We start from the raw sequence: 16283 nt of genomic DNA, 5'->3' as shown, positions 1-16283 counted from the left end.
ATGTTTAACACCACCTTATAGTAATTAGCGCAAAAAAACTAGCTAGCTCACACATAAACTAATTAAGCAAACATGGTGTGCCGCTGTTGCACAATGAGGCATAGTAAGTACGGTCGATCGATCATGTGCAGCTAGCTGTAGCCGCAGGACCACACGGCACCTAGATTTGCTTGCATTGGTTACATAGTTGTTGCCATAGTTTTTTCACCCTATGTGGTTGTGTTGGATCCATGGACGCAATCTTCTCTTCCGTACCGCGAGCCGTTACCATTGTTGTAGACAGTGAAGTAGCTAGGGGACCCAAGAACTTTGGGCAAAGTACTATATAGGTAGTTTGATAGTAAGCTATTTAAATATATTTTATCTTAAGCCTTGTTTCAGTAAATTATATATTTGTACAATAATAACATGCTATAGTTAAGCCCTGTTTGCGCGCTGGAGCTCCAACCAGCTTTGGCTTCGGCTCCTTCATGCACTAGAGGAAAGCCGTGTTTATTTCTCTTAAAATGAATTACGATCCGGTGAAGCCACTTCTTTCGGTTATGGCGTGTACTATAGCAAGAAGCTGAAGATTTTTGTAGATGTGTCAAACGAGATTTTATATTATAAAAAAGTTATATTGAATATTGGACTACCATAATTTAAAATCGTAGCTACACTGCCGCTGGTTGTAGATAGTAACCAACTAGCTAGCCCTAGACACGGATCTTCCAATCAGATTAATTTTTTGGATAATGGATATATAAAATCTAGCTTCATCACTTGTGTAACAAGGAAACCAGACTAATTGTTACGTACGTTTGACAAAACAGAAAGCACAACTATTTTTTTCCCCTCAAATACACAAAAGGTTTGCATATCGTATTATAAGATCGAGAAGTAATGAAAGTTATAACAATGTGCCACGACACATGGCACATTAGGAGGGGTTTAGTGTTACAATCGGCTCTGCGCTTCCCAGCAGAAAGAGCGAGATCATAGGCTATTAATCGCTAATAATGCTACCTAGCCAGCATCGGCGATTAGACGAGCTTGCTTGCTCGGCGCCTTGTCCGCCGTATTGCCTCAACATGTGAGGAGTTAAGCTAGTCGACGAAGATACTGTCGTTGGCATTTTTTCGCTACCATGGAAGGCTTCGTCTGTCCATCAAGCATTCCCATGTGCTTCATCATCAGTTTATCTTAACACTAAAGGTCATCCAAAAAAATCAAAGAAATATAAAGCCAACGTTTCTAACGTTCGACATACATGGATGATGCCCTCCTTGTTTTCTTCACACCCTAGTTTAATTTATATGATCCCCAGTTTATATGAGTTTTGTAATCAACAGATTCATATAAGTTCAAGTGGTAAACAAACATCCCAACTATGATTCAGCCGGGCTCGAAATGGCTGGCAGATTATATTTGTCTTCAGTCCCACTGCAAGCTAGCTCGATGTGACTGAAAACACCAGGGACTGAATCCCAGATACTCCAGCAGCTAATCACGCTCACAATTCATTGTTCTACACTGTAGTTAGCAGCACTAGCCGTGCTAGCTAGGAGTAGGTGCCTACCCAAACGAGAGAGGCAGAGAACGATGGAGGAGCCAATAACTGCCCTCTTTCCTTCATTCGTCATATCTGAAGGTCTGCCAATTACGGACAAACTCTGCAATTAGTTTTTATTTTCATCTACATTTAATGCTTCGTGCATGTGTATAAAGATTCGATGTGACGGAGAATCTTGAAAATTTTTGGGAACTAAACAAGGCCTAATCAAAACAGTGCGCATGCACTCTCTGATCTCCCTGTGGTTGTGGCGTGGGGTGTCCGAAAGTGACCAAGTGAAGCTGAAGCGTCGTTGTCCCCGGCGCTGCTGTCGCCGCCAGCCAGCCAGATGGAGGCCGGCACGCCACAGGGAATTGAAGGCTTCCCATCCACCATCAGGCCGTGGCTAGCTTCATCATCCGCGCTTCAGCTGTCAACAGTTACCACCATTCACGCGCCCAAGTTTTACTGCCTGATCGACCGACGAAACGTCGATCTGCATCATCATCTCCAGCTTATTCTGTCAAAAATAAAAAATAAAATAAAAATCATCTCCAGCTTATTCAGAAGCCCCGTTGTCGTTGCGCGCATCAGTCTCTGCGTGTCGTGTCTCATTCATCCGATCAATGATCATCATCTCCATTATCCCTCTCCGGGCGAAGCGATCCAACGAATAGTCAGATCGATCGGTCTGTGGATGGCGATACAACAGGCCGGGTGACGTGCCCTATTTGCTGCCATCTCTGTCAGCCGGTAGCTAGCTCAATTTCGGCGGCCACAAGAAACCGATCGATCGGGGGTGCCTATCAAACAGATTTTCGTATTTTAACCCCTGTAGCTAGCTAGTACAATATAGCTTGATGAATGACGATCGAGCTATATTCGATTTCCTTCCGCTTGAGGTTTTGTTTTAACGGGCCAAAACAGTACTGTAATTTTAAGTTTTGTTTTAATATCTACTTCCTCCATTCCAAATTGTAAGTCATTCCAAAAATCTTGGAGAGTCAAACTTTTCTAAGTTTGACCAAATTTATATGATAAAATAATTATTATTATGATACCAACTAAGTATCATTAGATTCTTCTTTAATTATATTTTCATAGTATACTCACGTTACAAATCTTAGTATTTCTCTCTATAATTTTGGTCAAACGTAAAAATGATTTGACTCTACAAGATTCTTGGAATGACTTACAATTTAGAATAGAGGGAATATAAAACTATAGAATGAAACCGCGCTGAGTATTTGTCTGCGCCCTATAAATCCATAGACGACTATTCTTTCAGGATCTACTCCTTCGGATCCTACCATGCATGCTCAATTACTGACGAGCTAGCTAGTACCTAGCAAATTTATTAATAAAAACCAGTCAGATGCATGCAACAGAGCTTAATTGCGCACAAAAAGGGCAATTACATAGGACCACAGAAGGGGCAGAATAGTCGTAGGCAGCTAGGTGACCTAGATAGATGCCGGCCGTTGGATGGATTCACATATATAATGCCCGCAGCTCAGAGTCAGAGAGCTCGATCAGTCAGGACCGGCCGGCGTCGACGTACGACGACACGTAACGCACTAGGCCCGCGGATTCGCATTTCGACCTTGCAAATCTTGGTACGTAGCGCTTCTGCTTCAATTGCTTCTTCATCCCAAAGGCGGCCAAGGCGTATCTACGTACGTTCTTGCATGACAAAGGTGGTGGTGGTCCTTATATATGTTATGGGTGTTCCACAGACTGCCGTCGTCGTCGCCCTTGCCAACATTACGGCGGTGTGCCTTCATTGCAGTACGTGGAGCATAGGGATCGACTCTACCACGGCAGAGATGAGTTAATAGTTGGATATCATGCATGTTCATGGTTGGTCCTCAGTCACAATGAGAGCAAGTTTAATAATACAGTCTACTTGCTGGCTGTAAGGTTCTTTACAGCCTTCTTGCAGCTCACCCATACAATAGTTAGCTATTCACTATTAATACATGGCCCACTTTTCTCTCTCACAAAGTTTCTTGGTTTTTGTGTGGCTGTAAGCTTACAGTCTGCTTCTCCTCTCTCTCCTCCTTTCTCTCCTCCACATCAGCATTTAGCTAGCTTACAGTCCACCATAATACTTGCTCTCATGTACGTAGTACACTTAGCTGTTGTGTCCGGTTTGTAGTAGTAGCGGATCTAAGGCCCTGGATGGATCCCGGCCCGTAAGCTAATAATTAGGTCTACTAGATTCAAACTCCACACAGCCAGTAGCCTAACTAATAGTAGTTTAAAGTAAACTATTTGGTTAATGAAAAATTATTAGCTAACTCTTACAAGCTAAATACTACCTCCTCTATTCTAAATAATAATTCATGTCTTTTCTACGTACATAGATTTTACGTATATATCTAAAAAAAGTTAGAACGACTTATGATTTGAAATGGAGGAGTTACTAACTATTAGCTAGTGGTATTAGCTATTTTCCTTTGGCTAGCAATAAATGATTAACCATCAGATCCAAACGTGCGCCCTAAGATTATATTGCTGGTAAGGGGGCTGCCACTTTCCCTTCCTCCCCTACTTCTCTCTGATTCTCTCTTTCTTTTCTTCTTCAATCATTTTCCTCCTCTTAGGCCTTGTTTAGTTGTGAAATTTTTTTAGATTTCGCTACTGTAACATTTTCGTTTTTGTTTGACAAATATTGTCCAATCATGAAGTAAATAGGCTTAAAAGATTCGTCTCATGATTTACAGTCAAACTGTGTAATTATTTTTTTTATTTTCATCTATATTTAATGCTCAATGCTTATGCCTAAAAATCGATGTGACGGGAAATCTTAAAAAAATTTTGGTTTTTTATGAGAACTAAACAAGGCCTTAGTCCACACATAATATTTTTATAGGCGAAACTTTATGGACACTTCTTCATTGTCCGCGCGAGGACGCCGAGTAAGGGGGAGAGGGGGCCTCTATCCCCCACATTGGATCCGCCCCGTCCGTTTGGATCAGTTAGTGTTAATATTTAGGCTCAATTTGGCGCGGCTCCACTTCACCAATGAAGTTATTTTTTGGGGCTTCAGCTCCATAAACAACTCTATCAGTGGAGCAGGAGCCATTTTGGTAAATCGTTTGGCAAAACAGCTTAAAATGTGCTCTCACAGAACGCCACATAGGATGAGGTGAAGCAAAAAACCCACTATTTTTAGCTCCTTCACACCCCAAAGCATTGTGAGAGCATGTTTTTAGGAGCTTCATTGGTGGAGCCATTCTATTTTACTCCGTTTGGCACATAACGGCTCCAAACGGCTTCAGAAACCGCTGGAGAAGCCATTCTATTTTACTCCGTTTGGCACATAATGGCTCCAAACGGCTTCGGAAGCCGCTGGAGAAGCCATGCGAAATGAGTTATTAGTGATAATGGTTAGTCCTTGGTCGACGTCACAAACACTCAAGTTCAATAACGCAAAAACACTCCTTGGAACACACTGAAAACTACAGTACCCGTTTGGTGAACTTCGGAAACCCCTTTGTTTGCTGCCACAAAAAATTTCAGAATATTGTAGAACTTTCGTTTATATTTAACAAATATTGTTTAATTATAGATTAATTAGGATCAAAAGATTTATGTCGCAAATTACAAGCAAATTGTACAATTAATTTTTATTTTTTTATCTATATTTAATGTTTCATGTATATGTCTAAAGATTGAATGTGAGAAATTTTTTAAAAAGTTTTTAATTTTTAGGAGGGGAGGAAAGTAAAACAAGGCCGTAGGAACTGAATGAAAGAAAGGCACCGAAAGCAATGTCCATTCCAGCAGCAGATCAGTACGGCAGTACCCCAGCTCCCCTCGCAGCTAGCTGCCGACGGCCAGCCTATCTCGTTCTTGTCTCAGACATACAGACACACACACAACACACTAGCATGGCATGGCTACCGACTACCAGCCCTCCCTCCCTCGATCCGCTCCTTGGCGCTCCTAGTAGGTGCGCACAACAAGTTGACTTTTCGCCGTTGACGTCATGCATGGCCGGGGCAGTACCAGTACGGGTACCGGGTACGGCGTCCGGCGGGCAGCGTGTCCTTTTCCCCTTGGACGTGACACAGCCGGCCGGCGTCCACGGCTCACGCTCGCCCGCGGCGTTTGTCCGTGCGGTGCGGTAGGCGGGTCCCTGGCGAGCGAGCGAGCCCTGCCCGGCCGGACGGGCCCCACAGCTCGTCACTGCTGGACCCCATGCATGGCTCGTGACCGTCAGGCCGTGAAGAAGTGGTCACGTCGGCCGGCGGTCGTCCTTGCCGCTACCACCACCTCATCCCACGGGGGGCATTCTTCTTCTTCCCCTCCCCCCCGCCCCCGCCCCCGGACACGGCTTCCTGCGCCGCACGCAAGTTCGCAACAGCCAGCCGGCCAGCGCGGCGGCGCTCTAACGGTCTCCTACACCTGCGGGACCGTCCACTCATGCTACGCTATATACGCACAGCCCTAACGTATTTCGACACTGTTCGGGTTCGGCAGCACACCTGAATGATTGCGAGCTAGCTGAATTGCATGCATGCCGCTGCCGCGCTAGCTGCACGACGCGACGCGAACCCGCCGCCGCGCGCGCGCGGTGACTCCCACAATTCTCGCCGCCGTCGCCGCGCCACTTGCCCCCCTCCCCTTTCATTTCTGGCAAAAAAAGTTGTGGGCGGCCGCTAGCCCTCTCCGGCTCACCGGCCGGCCGCCCTACCTACACGGCGCATGAGATGAGACATGCATGAATGGAATGGAAAGGCCGGCCGGGGGTAGGTGGTAGCTCCACTGCTCCAGGGAAGAAGACGAGACTACGAGCACATGGCCGTCAGTTCGAGCGTGCTCCCATGACGCGCGCGGCGCTACGAACCACCACCACAAAACCTTTTCTTTTTCGCGATTTCGTCGACGAATTATCGCCGGCTCTGAGGAGAAGAAAAAGACTACTACTGCTACTGGGGCCGTGAGCTAGAAACTAGAAAGAGCAAGGCGACAAGGCGCCACGTCACTCAAGTGTCTTGCTTTGTTTCCCAGCTGCCATATTATGGGGCTTCTTTAGTTCCTTATAAATTTTACAAAATTTTCTAAATTCTCCGTCGCATCGAATCTTGTGGCACATTTACGAAGCATTAGATTTTGTTTAGGCCTTATTTAGTTTTTTTTTTAAAAATGTATACCGTAGCAATTTCGTTTGTATTTGATAAATATTGTCTAATCACTGACTATAAGACCAGTCTCGATGTATGTTTTCTGAGAGTGTCATACACATTAAATAGGGTGCAACATAAAATTGCTGACTTGACAGGGTCATTAAATGAAGGACTTTCATCAGATGAGAGAGTAGTTTGATCTCCATAAAACTCATGTGGCTCGGTTACCTAGTTTATAGTCTCGGTAACTGTGTCATGAAACTATGCAATGAGACCGACCTAACTAGGATCAAAAGATCTATCTCGCAAATTATAGGCAAACTGTGTAATTAGTTATTATTTTATTTATATTTAGCGTTCTATGCATGTGCTGCAAGATTCGATGTGACGGAGAATCTGAAAAAATTTGCAAATTTTTTTAACTAAATAAGGCCTTAGTTCCACCAAAAACCCGAAAACTTTTCAAGATTTTCCGTCACATCAAATCTACGGCACATACATAAAATATCAAATAAAAATAAAAATAAAAACTAATTGCAAGGTTTATCTATAATTTGCTAGACGTATCTTTTGAGCATATTTAGTTTATGGTTGGACAATAATTACCAAATAAAAACAAAAGTCTCTACAATACACAAAAACTTTTCACCTCCTCAACTAAACAAGGCCTTAAATATAAATTTAAAATAATTAATTACACAATTTGTCTTTAATTTACGTGACGAATCTTTTAAATCTAATTAGTTTATGATTAAAAATATTTATCAAATACAAACGAAAGTGATACAATATCTATTTTGCATATTATTTTCCAACTAAACAAGGTCATGGTCCCATCCAAACCCCCACCCGTCACCTCACCAAAACCATAACCATTCGTGCCAACTTTTTCTGGTTTCTCTTCCATTTTTTTCTTAAAAAAAAATCCCTGCCGCCACGAAAACTCCCACATGAACTCCGCAGCAGCTACAGTACAGCCTTTTTCTTAAAAAAAATATTTGTACATGTATAAATAATATATATATCCCACTAGTAACAGTAGAGGACTCATCGAGGAAAGTCTGGTCTCTGGTGTACGGATAGGGCATAAACAATGCGTTGCAAGTGCTGTTCGACGATACACAAAAGCCCAAGTATTTTTGTACTGCTAAATATTAAAACGTGTGGTTCAGGCGCTGCCAAACTCGGAAACGTTTCTCCATTCCAACCAGCGAGCTCTGGGTGATGTAGGGATTATTCTAACCTGCCCAAGACCAAAAGTGGGGTTAGTAGGCAACTGATGATGTTGTTGCTGATGTTGATAAACACGTCCTGATCATACGGCACTTGCTTGTAGTAGCAATTTTATTATATGTCACTTTGGACTGTGAGCAACAATCCTTTTCTTCTTTTTGAACTGAAAACAAGAATTCGAGTTGCAATAATAATGTCAAAAGACAAAAGCAATACTAGTAGGAGAGAGAGATGAAAAAAAAGAAAAGAAAAGGAAAATTGTGCTACTGTTTAGGAAGAAGGCAAAGGTCTTGTTTAGTTCTAAAATATTTTACAAAATTGACATTGTAGCTTTTTCGTTTGTATTTGACAAATATTGTCCAATCATAGACTAACTAGACTCAAAAGATTCGTCTCGTCAATTTCGACCAAACTGTGCAATTAGTTTTTATTTTTATCTATATTTAATACTTTATGCATGTGTCTAAAGATTCGATGTGACGGCTGAAAAATTTTGCAAAATTTTTTAGAACTAAACAAGGGCCTTGTTTAGTTCCGAAAAGTGGAGAGTTTTCGGTACTGTAGCACTTTCGTTTGTTTGTGACAAATATTATCTAATTATGGACTAACTAGGATCAAAAGATTCGTCTCGTGATTTACAGCTAAACTGTGTAATTAGTTTTTGTTTTCGTCTATATTTAATGTTTCATGCATGTGCCACAAGATTCGATGTGACGGGAAATCTTGAAAACTTTTTGATTTTCAGGGTGAACTAAACAACGCCAAGGCCAAAGACACCCCGCTACCCCCAATAATTGTTGCACAGCATGCACAGGCACAGCCCTTGCATTGCATGGCAGTGTGAACATGGCAGTGGGCCCCCACTGCCCACTGTTCCTCCTTTAGAATACCTGTCAGGGATGGAAAGGTTGCGGCCCCACCATGGTGCCAAGTAATAATATCGCTGCCCTCCCTCCCCTTCCTCCTCCTCGGCGCGTCGTCGGCCGGCCTCCTCCTCCTCCTCCTCCTCCTCCTCCACCCCTCTTTTTCATGCACACACTCCCTTGCTACAGTCGCAGTTGTCTCTGCAAGTACTGACTGCTCCTTCCTACTCCACCACCCCCGCAGTCCCCAGCTCCTGGCCTCTCGGGCCGGCCGGCCTCGCTTTTGTTGCTGCAAATCTTTGTTGCCTGCTGGCTGCTGCTATCTATACACCCCCACCGCACCGCACCTTCCATTGCTCCTCCGAACACTCAAACACTCCTGCGCTCCTCAGCAGCAGGCAGGCAGCTGTTGCATCACACTTCAGATCGATCCAGCCAGCCGCCGAAGCTCTCCCACATTGCATCCGATTTGGCCTCGCTCGTTTGGCGCGCGGCGGCGAAATTAGCGGCAGATCCGGCACTCACTGTTGCTGCGCTCGCTACCACGCCTCGCCTGTCGCCCGCCGGAAAAAAATGCCGGCGGAATGAGAGGGAAGGAGCTAGAGGAAGCAACAGCCGCCCGAGTGAGCGCGCGCGTGTGCAAGGCAGGGTCCAGCTCCAGCTCCAGCTAGCTAGGCAGGCATCAGGCAGCTGTAGCTAGCTAGGTAGCTAGGACTAGGAGTACCGGCGTCGATCGGCATGGACTGGGATCTCAAGGCGCCGGGCGCGTGGGACCTGGCGGAGCTGGAGCACGAACAACACGCGGCTGCTACAGCGGCGGCGGCGGGGCCGTCGGGTGGCCACGCCAATGCTGGCGTGGCGGGCACGGGGACGGGGTGCCGCCCGCCGCCGGGGGCAGGGGGAGCACCCGCCGAGTGCTCCGTGGACCTGAAGCTGGGCGGGCTGGGCGAGCCTGGCGCGGCGCCGCCGGCGCGCAGGGAGAGGGAGGCCGCGGCGGCGGCGGCTGCTGCTGCGGGAAAGGTGGCGTCGGCGTCGTCCGGCGCCGCGGCGGGGGCGAAGCGGCCGCGCCCTGGGGGGCAGCATCAGCAGGGGCAGGGGCAGCATCAGCAGCAGCAGTGCCCGTCGTGCGCGGTGGAAGGGTGCAAGGCGGACCTGAGCAAGTGCCGCGACTACCACCGGCGGCACAAGGTGTGCGAGGCGCACTCCAAGACCCCCGTCGTCGTCGTCGCCGGCCGCGAGATGCGCTTCTGCCAGCAGTGCAGCAGGTAAATTAAACCTCCTTGTCGCCCGTCGTCGTCGTCAGTTCATCAAGTGACCACACGTTGGTACGCCAATTAATTAGCAAACGGAATGCACTAATGCAGCACGCATCGTGAGTAGCAGTAGCTCGCGCTCGCATCGCATCGAATCGAGGAGCTGCTCTCGTCTCCTCTCAGTCTCAGCTCGTTCATGTGCAGTGCAGTGCAGCCACCGTCGCTCGCTGCGTCCGTGTCCACCCATGGGAGGGGGCATGTAGCTCCCTGTCTCGTTTCAAGGATGCACAACTTTACCTTTTCCGGCATGCCTTTTTTTTTTTTTTCTCATTTCGTTTTTTTTTCTTTTTTTCTTTCTGGAAAACAAAGAAAGGAGGGGGAAAAAAACCTTCATTTCTTCGTTCGTTCGTTTCCTCCTGTAGCGCTGTTTACGCTTTAACTTGGGCCTTATTTAGTTTCAAAACATTTTGCAAAATATTTGACAAATATTGTTCAATTATAGACTAACTAGGCTCAAAAGAATCGTCTTGTTAATTTCGACCAAACTGTGCAATTAGTTTTTATTTTCGTCTATATTTAATACTCCATATATAAGTCTAAAGATTTGATGTGACGGAAAATCTGAAAAATTTTGCAAATTTTTTTGAACTAAACATGGCCTTGGCAACAAGAGCTAGCTACGGTACCTGAATTACGCCTTGTTTAGTTCACCTGAAATCCAAAAAGTTTTCAAGATTCCCCGTCACATCGAATCTTGCGGCACATGCATGAAGCATTAAATATAGATGAAAACAAAAACTAATTACACAGTTTGTCTGTAAATCGCAAGACAAATCTTTTGATCCTGGTTAGTTTATGATTGGATAATATTTATCAAATAAAAACGAAAATACTACATTAGCGAAATCCGAAATTTTTTCGGAACTAAACAAGGCCTTATTGGCAAGCTTTTCCTTTCTCCTCGCTCATCAGTCATCCCCCCTGCGTTCGCTGCTCACTGCACTGCACAGGCTCGCTTCCTTCACTTTCTCTGACGCCCCTGCCCTGATGCGAATTAAGGGCTGCTGGCAAAGTGGGCAGCTGCTCCCCAATCGTCTGCCCAAGATCACCCCCCTGCCTGCGCGACGACCCCGAACATGATTGCCTGGCCACTACTCCCGCTTTGGTGGCTGGAAACGGGGCGGATCGAGATGGACGGACATGTATAGCTCCTGCGCTTTCACGCCCTTTGGCGCTGGCGGCTGCCGCGACGGGATGTTCATTTTTTCGTCCCCGTGTGGGGGCGTTGCCACTCTGCCAGTGCCATTTTTTCTCCCTTGGAGATGGCGCTGAATCTCAACCCTGAATGAGAGAGTCCCAGCTTTGGCTACCATCATTTCAGGCCGCAGCAAAGCTTCTGCTGGCCTACCACATCTGCTACCAGCTGTACTACCTGCGTACTGTGTACTCCAGTATTCTCTGTAGTATCAAAGGCAAAGGCGGCGTACTGGTAATAGTATCTCTGCAGTCAGTGTGCCCATACCCATAACCCTATATATACCCAGAAAGATAGTAGGAGTACCATGAAAGGAAGATGCATCATGGATCTAGACGTGTAGCCTATAGTAGCCCTGTACATATATAAAGCATTTTCTGGGCAATTTCTGCTTGCTTTCAAGGGACCATGTACGAGTATTCACAGTCCTCTTCATCTTTTCACGGCCACACACCGTGTTCACGTGCTCAAGTCATTATCATTTTAGTGGTCGTATAAAAACTGCCTCTAAAAGTAGGATTTTGCTGATTATAGGGTGCTTTAGCGCCGCCTGGGACCGTTTTTCATCTGTGTTGTAACTACTTCTGAGCTAGCAATGGCAATTGGCAGCACAGCATGGTTTTCTCTGGCCGCTGTTATAACCATGAGCCTGCATTAGCCATCACCACAAGAATCCATCCACATTTCTGAACATCCATATGCAGCTTTCAGAGCTCTCATCACAGCACAAGCATTCCGTAGTTCATCTGTCAGTATTGTCTTACTGAATGCCTGCCTGCTTTCATTTCATCCCTGAACGACGATCCATCCATTTCTTTTTCGGTCCGAGGACAGTCAGTATAGCCATTAAATGTTAGCAGTCTTACTATGCGATCTTATTAAGTTTGGTGAAGTTTTACAGTACAGGCTGTGTTGGCGCCCAGTTTTGTCTTGCTCATCGGTAGCAGACGACGGTCCCGCTCTGTTGTGGTGGACCTAAACACTATTTAACTTGATAGGGATCCTAATCTGATGCTCTGGTCATATGCTCTGTTTATGTGGGAATATCTTACTCGGTGGGGACAAATTCTGAATCATTGATTACTTTGTCTTTTGGTGCAAATTGCAGACTTTATAGATTAAGTGACAGTCAGTGTGTGAGCCAACAAAATTTTCAGCTTTCTTATCCGTATGGAGAATAGAACTGTCAGTTGGATGGACCTATGTTACTACTATGTAGTAGTAGTAGTAGTATAAACTGTGGTCCAAGCTCAACAGGTCTTACAATATTTTTCCTGTCTCTAAGCACCGGCAGATTCATTGACAAGGAACATTGGTCCCTGGCCTGCTATGTTTTAACTATTACAAGCATACTGTATGTGCACAGTACATTAAATATTCTGACAATAATTATCTTGGTGTTTCTTTAGTGAGGAGCATCTTATTAGTATACCACTGGATCATGTGCCCACCTACCTAGGACCATCTATTCTTCTCCCCATTGAAAAGTCCGAGTATCTTGTTTGTTTACAATTACAAAAAAAAGGTATGAGTATCCTAATTCAATTCAACAAGGAAGATCCTGTGGTCCTGATCAATGATGCCGTCGTTCATTCGTTCATGGCCATATGATTGTGAGAGTGGCACACTACCCTGCAACAAAATGTGCAAATGACTATGGAATAATAACCACGATGTTATCAAGGTTTTATGTCACAGTTTAGGTACTTATCAGTTGGATCACCTTCATATGTGGTGATGAAAGAACGATCCTTTTTTTTTTCTTTGAAGCAGAGAGAATGATCCTTAATAGGACAAGCACCTTGTCAGCGTATTATACTGCAACTTTCTCATGGGCCTTATTCAAATTCAGTTATCTGATCAAGAGTTTTTGTTTATTTAGGTTTCACTTACTTGCGGAGTTTGACGCCGACAAGCGCAGCTGTAGAAAGCGACTAGATGGGCATAATCGCCGCCGCAGGAAGCCACAACCAGACACCATGGCTTCTGCTAGCTTTATCACAAGCCAACAAGGTCATTTTCGTATTTACCAATTCGCTTTGTTTTTTCCTAGTCTGAACTTGGCTCAAATAGATCTTCATTGTTTCCATATCTTGCTGGATAAAGAAAAGATAAAACACTGAAACAGATTTGTGCACGCACAAACCATGAGAAGTAAAAGTGATGTGGTTCAGTTCTGCCTCCCTGCTTTGTTAAACTTGTAGAGCTTGCGTAGCATTTCAACATATTTCAGAACTAAAACTCGGTTAATAAGATGCTACTCTAGCATTTTGCACAATTTTCGCCCTATTCATCCATTTCCCTGCATACATTAGTTGCGATAAATTAAAATTTACATTATAGATGCATCAAGTTATCATGAACTACCTTCCACACATTTAATTTTTTTTTGGCTCAATTAGGAAGCTCTTCTGTTTCTGTCAATTGTGTCCTTATATTTAATGCAAGGTCCTTCTAATGCCTTTAAGATCATATATAGGTCCCCACAGCCCCAACAAAAGATTATACTGTATATTGCTTTCCCTTTCAGATGTGTTCTACTCTCATTGTTTCAAATTATAAGATAAAATGGTTTGTTTTGGCTTTTCTAGCTTCTGTTATGTATCTAGTCATGTCATAGTGTATATATCTAAGTCTAAGTGCATATCAAAAGCTCTACAAAATCCAAAACGTCTTATAATTTAGAATGGAGGGAGTACAAACTATGCTTCACCACTTTGTGGTGCTTACATAACTGCAACTTAATCGACAACCAATATGAGTCTCAAACTTTCAATACAATTACCAGCAGATTGGCATATAAAACTGCAAGAAAATTCTGATTCACATTGAATGAAACGGGGCAAGGAATCAATTTACTCATTTGTGCTGCTAGATGCATTAGCACGTCATCAGTTATCACCTAATCAACATTTCTTGCCAACTGATCAGGCACACGATTCTCACCATTTGCACCTCCAAGACTGGAGGCAAGCTGGCCGGGGGTGATCAAAACCGAGGAGAGTCCATATTACACTCACCAAATCCCTCTGGGATCCAGCAGCAACAGGCAGCAGCATTTCGTGGGATCCACCACGCCTGCTTACGCCAAAGAAGGCCGTCGCTTCCCTTTCCTGCAGGAGGGCGAGATAAGCTTTGCCACCGGCGTGGTGCTGGAGCCGCCGGCGTGCCAGCCGCTCCTCAAGACGGTAGCAGTAGCACCACCCGAGAGCAGCAGCAGCAGCAGCGCCGGCGGGGGCAACAAGATGTTCTCCGACGGGCTGACTCGCGTGCTCGACTCGGAATGTGCTCTCTCTCTTCTGTCAGCGCCAGCCAACTCCTCCGGCATCGACGTCAGCAGGATGGTCCGGCCGACTGAACACGTCCCCATGGCTCAGCCCGTCGTCTCGGGCCTGCAGTTCGGCAGCTCGTCGTGGTTCTCGCCGCGCCCCCAGGCTTCCACGGGCGTGACGGCAGGTAGCGGGTTCCCCTCCTGCCCCGCCGTGGTGGAGGGCGAGCAGCAGCAGCTCAACACCGTGCTGAGCCCCCACGACAACGAGGTGAACTACGGCGGGATGTTCCACGTCGGCGGCGGCAGCGGTGGTGGCGGCGAGGGCTCCTCGGACGGCGGCACCTCTTCGTCGATGCCCTTCTCGTGGCAGTAGGAGTTGACGAGTTGTCAGCACTCAGCAGCAGCTGCGTTCTTGGATCTTCGCGCTTCCGACGATCTGGTAGAGAGCTATTGGTTTTTAGTGAATCACTGATCAGCATTGATTTCTGTCTTTTCTGCATTCGTTTTCTTGAATCGGTTAGCATTCGTGTGGACATTTTTTGAGCATAATTCTGTGCTCGTTTTCCTAAAATTATCTTTGCTACCGTGGCACCTGCCGACTGCTGATTGTAGCATGTTGCTTCTCTTTGACTTGTCCTTGAGACGAGGGCAACACCTGTGATGGAATCGTAGCGCATGCATTTGATTGATGCATGGCGCTTCTGGAATTTCGGTTAGGCTCCGTTTGGATCTTGGAATTGAATTCATTGTAATAAACTATAGTTGTGGAAGAAGAGTCCTAGAATCCTTTAAGTAAAGTTGTTTAAGTTGTAGAAGAAAGAAAGAAAGGATCCATGGAATCCATTTCCTATCACCCACCCTATAAATTTGAGATAGGTTTACATGTGAACTTTAAAAAGTTGTGGAATCTCAAATTTTAAGCCAAATTCCTCAAAAATGAAGGGGTCCAAACGGCTAACAGATTTCAAGAATCACTTGCGGGCATCAAGAATCACTTGCTAAATCTGCTAAAACAAGAATCGATCAAGAATTCGACTTCATTGTTACCTTAGTAAAAAGGGGACGAAATGACGTGGGTTTTGCGGCATCAGGATTGCTGGAAGCAGCAGAATACATCAGAGTCGAGTTGCTGGAAGGCGTCGTGCGGTCGTTCCGTTGTCCATCCAGCCGGCCCTGCAGCGCCCGCCTCCGGCGCCAGATGGCGACGCGCATCCGATCCCAACCTTGCGCCGCGTGCGGTTGTATAGTCTTGTAGGCCGAAACACCTTGAGGCTGCAGGGATCGCACCTGACTGTTTGCTACGAGAGATTCTTCATGGGCTAAAGCTGAACTGAAAGTGAACCAGATTACCAGACCCATTTTGGAGAGTCTGGGCCCAAACCGTGAACTTCCTTTCCTACGGCCTGCTATTCTCGAGCCCTTGCCCGAATTTTATTCTTACTAGGAAAACATGTCCGTGCGTTGCAACAGGGTATAGAATTTATTATTTGATAATTGTACACTTTTTGTAAAATTTAAATGAGTCTAGTCCAATCTTGAATCAAATAAATATAACCCCACCAAAATAAACAAAACTACCAAACTAATATTGAAAATCACCTTGAGAAGAAATAGAAAAAAAATCATGTCCCATTAAAAAAAATCAGAAATCTTCATGTAAAGTGGAGGAAAAAGAGTAAAAAATGATATAAAAATATGTATAGAAATTAAAAGAGGAAGAATATTACGTAAAGAAAGCATAA

The 16283-nt window shown here is 45.2% G+C and overlaps 1 protein-coding gene across 1 annotated transcript; it reads left to right on the top strand.

Annotated features, from left to right (window-relative positions):
* LOC8060951 (teosinte glume architecture 1) lies at window positions 8877-15311 on the top strand. Its single transcript, XM_021464328.1, has 3 exons — window positions 8877-10027; window positions 13153-13283; window positions 14202-15311. The coding sequence occupies exons 1-3, from the start codon at window positions 9501-9503 to the stop codon at window positions 14912-14914; spliced, it is 1371 nt and encodes a 456-aa protein (XP_021320003.1). The 5' UTR covers window positions 8877-9500; the 3' UTR covers window positions 14915-15311.

The sequence above is a fragment of the Sorghum bicolor genome, chromosome 7 (genome assembly GCF_000003195.3).
Source record: "Sorghum bicolor cultivar BTx623 chromosome 7, Sorghum_bicolor_NCBIv3, whole genome shotgun sequence".
In the NCBI taxonomy this organism is placed as follows: Eukaryota; Viridiplantae; Streptophyta; class Magnoliopsida; order Poales; family Poaceae; genus Sorghum; species Sorghum bicolor.
Note: the sequence above shows the minus strand (reverse complement) of the source record. Positions and strands in the feature narration are given on the sequence as shown.

Coding starts and splice junctions, on each gene's coding strand:
- LOC8060951 (XM_021464328.1), top strand. CDS start 9,501: ATGGACTGGGATCTCAAGGCGCCGGGCGCGTGGGACCTGGCGGAGCTG. Junction 10,028..13,152: donor TTCTGCCAGCAGTGCAGCAG/GTAAATTAAACC, acceptor TTGTTTATTTAG/GTTTCACTTACTTGCGGAGT. Junction 13,284..14,201: donor CTTTATCACAAGCCAACAAG/GTCATTTTCGTA, acceptor CCAACTGATCAG/GCACACGATTCTCACCATTT.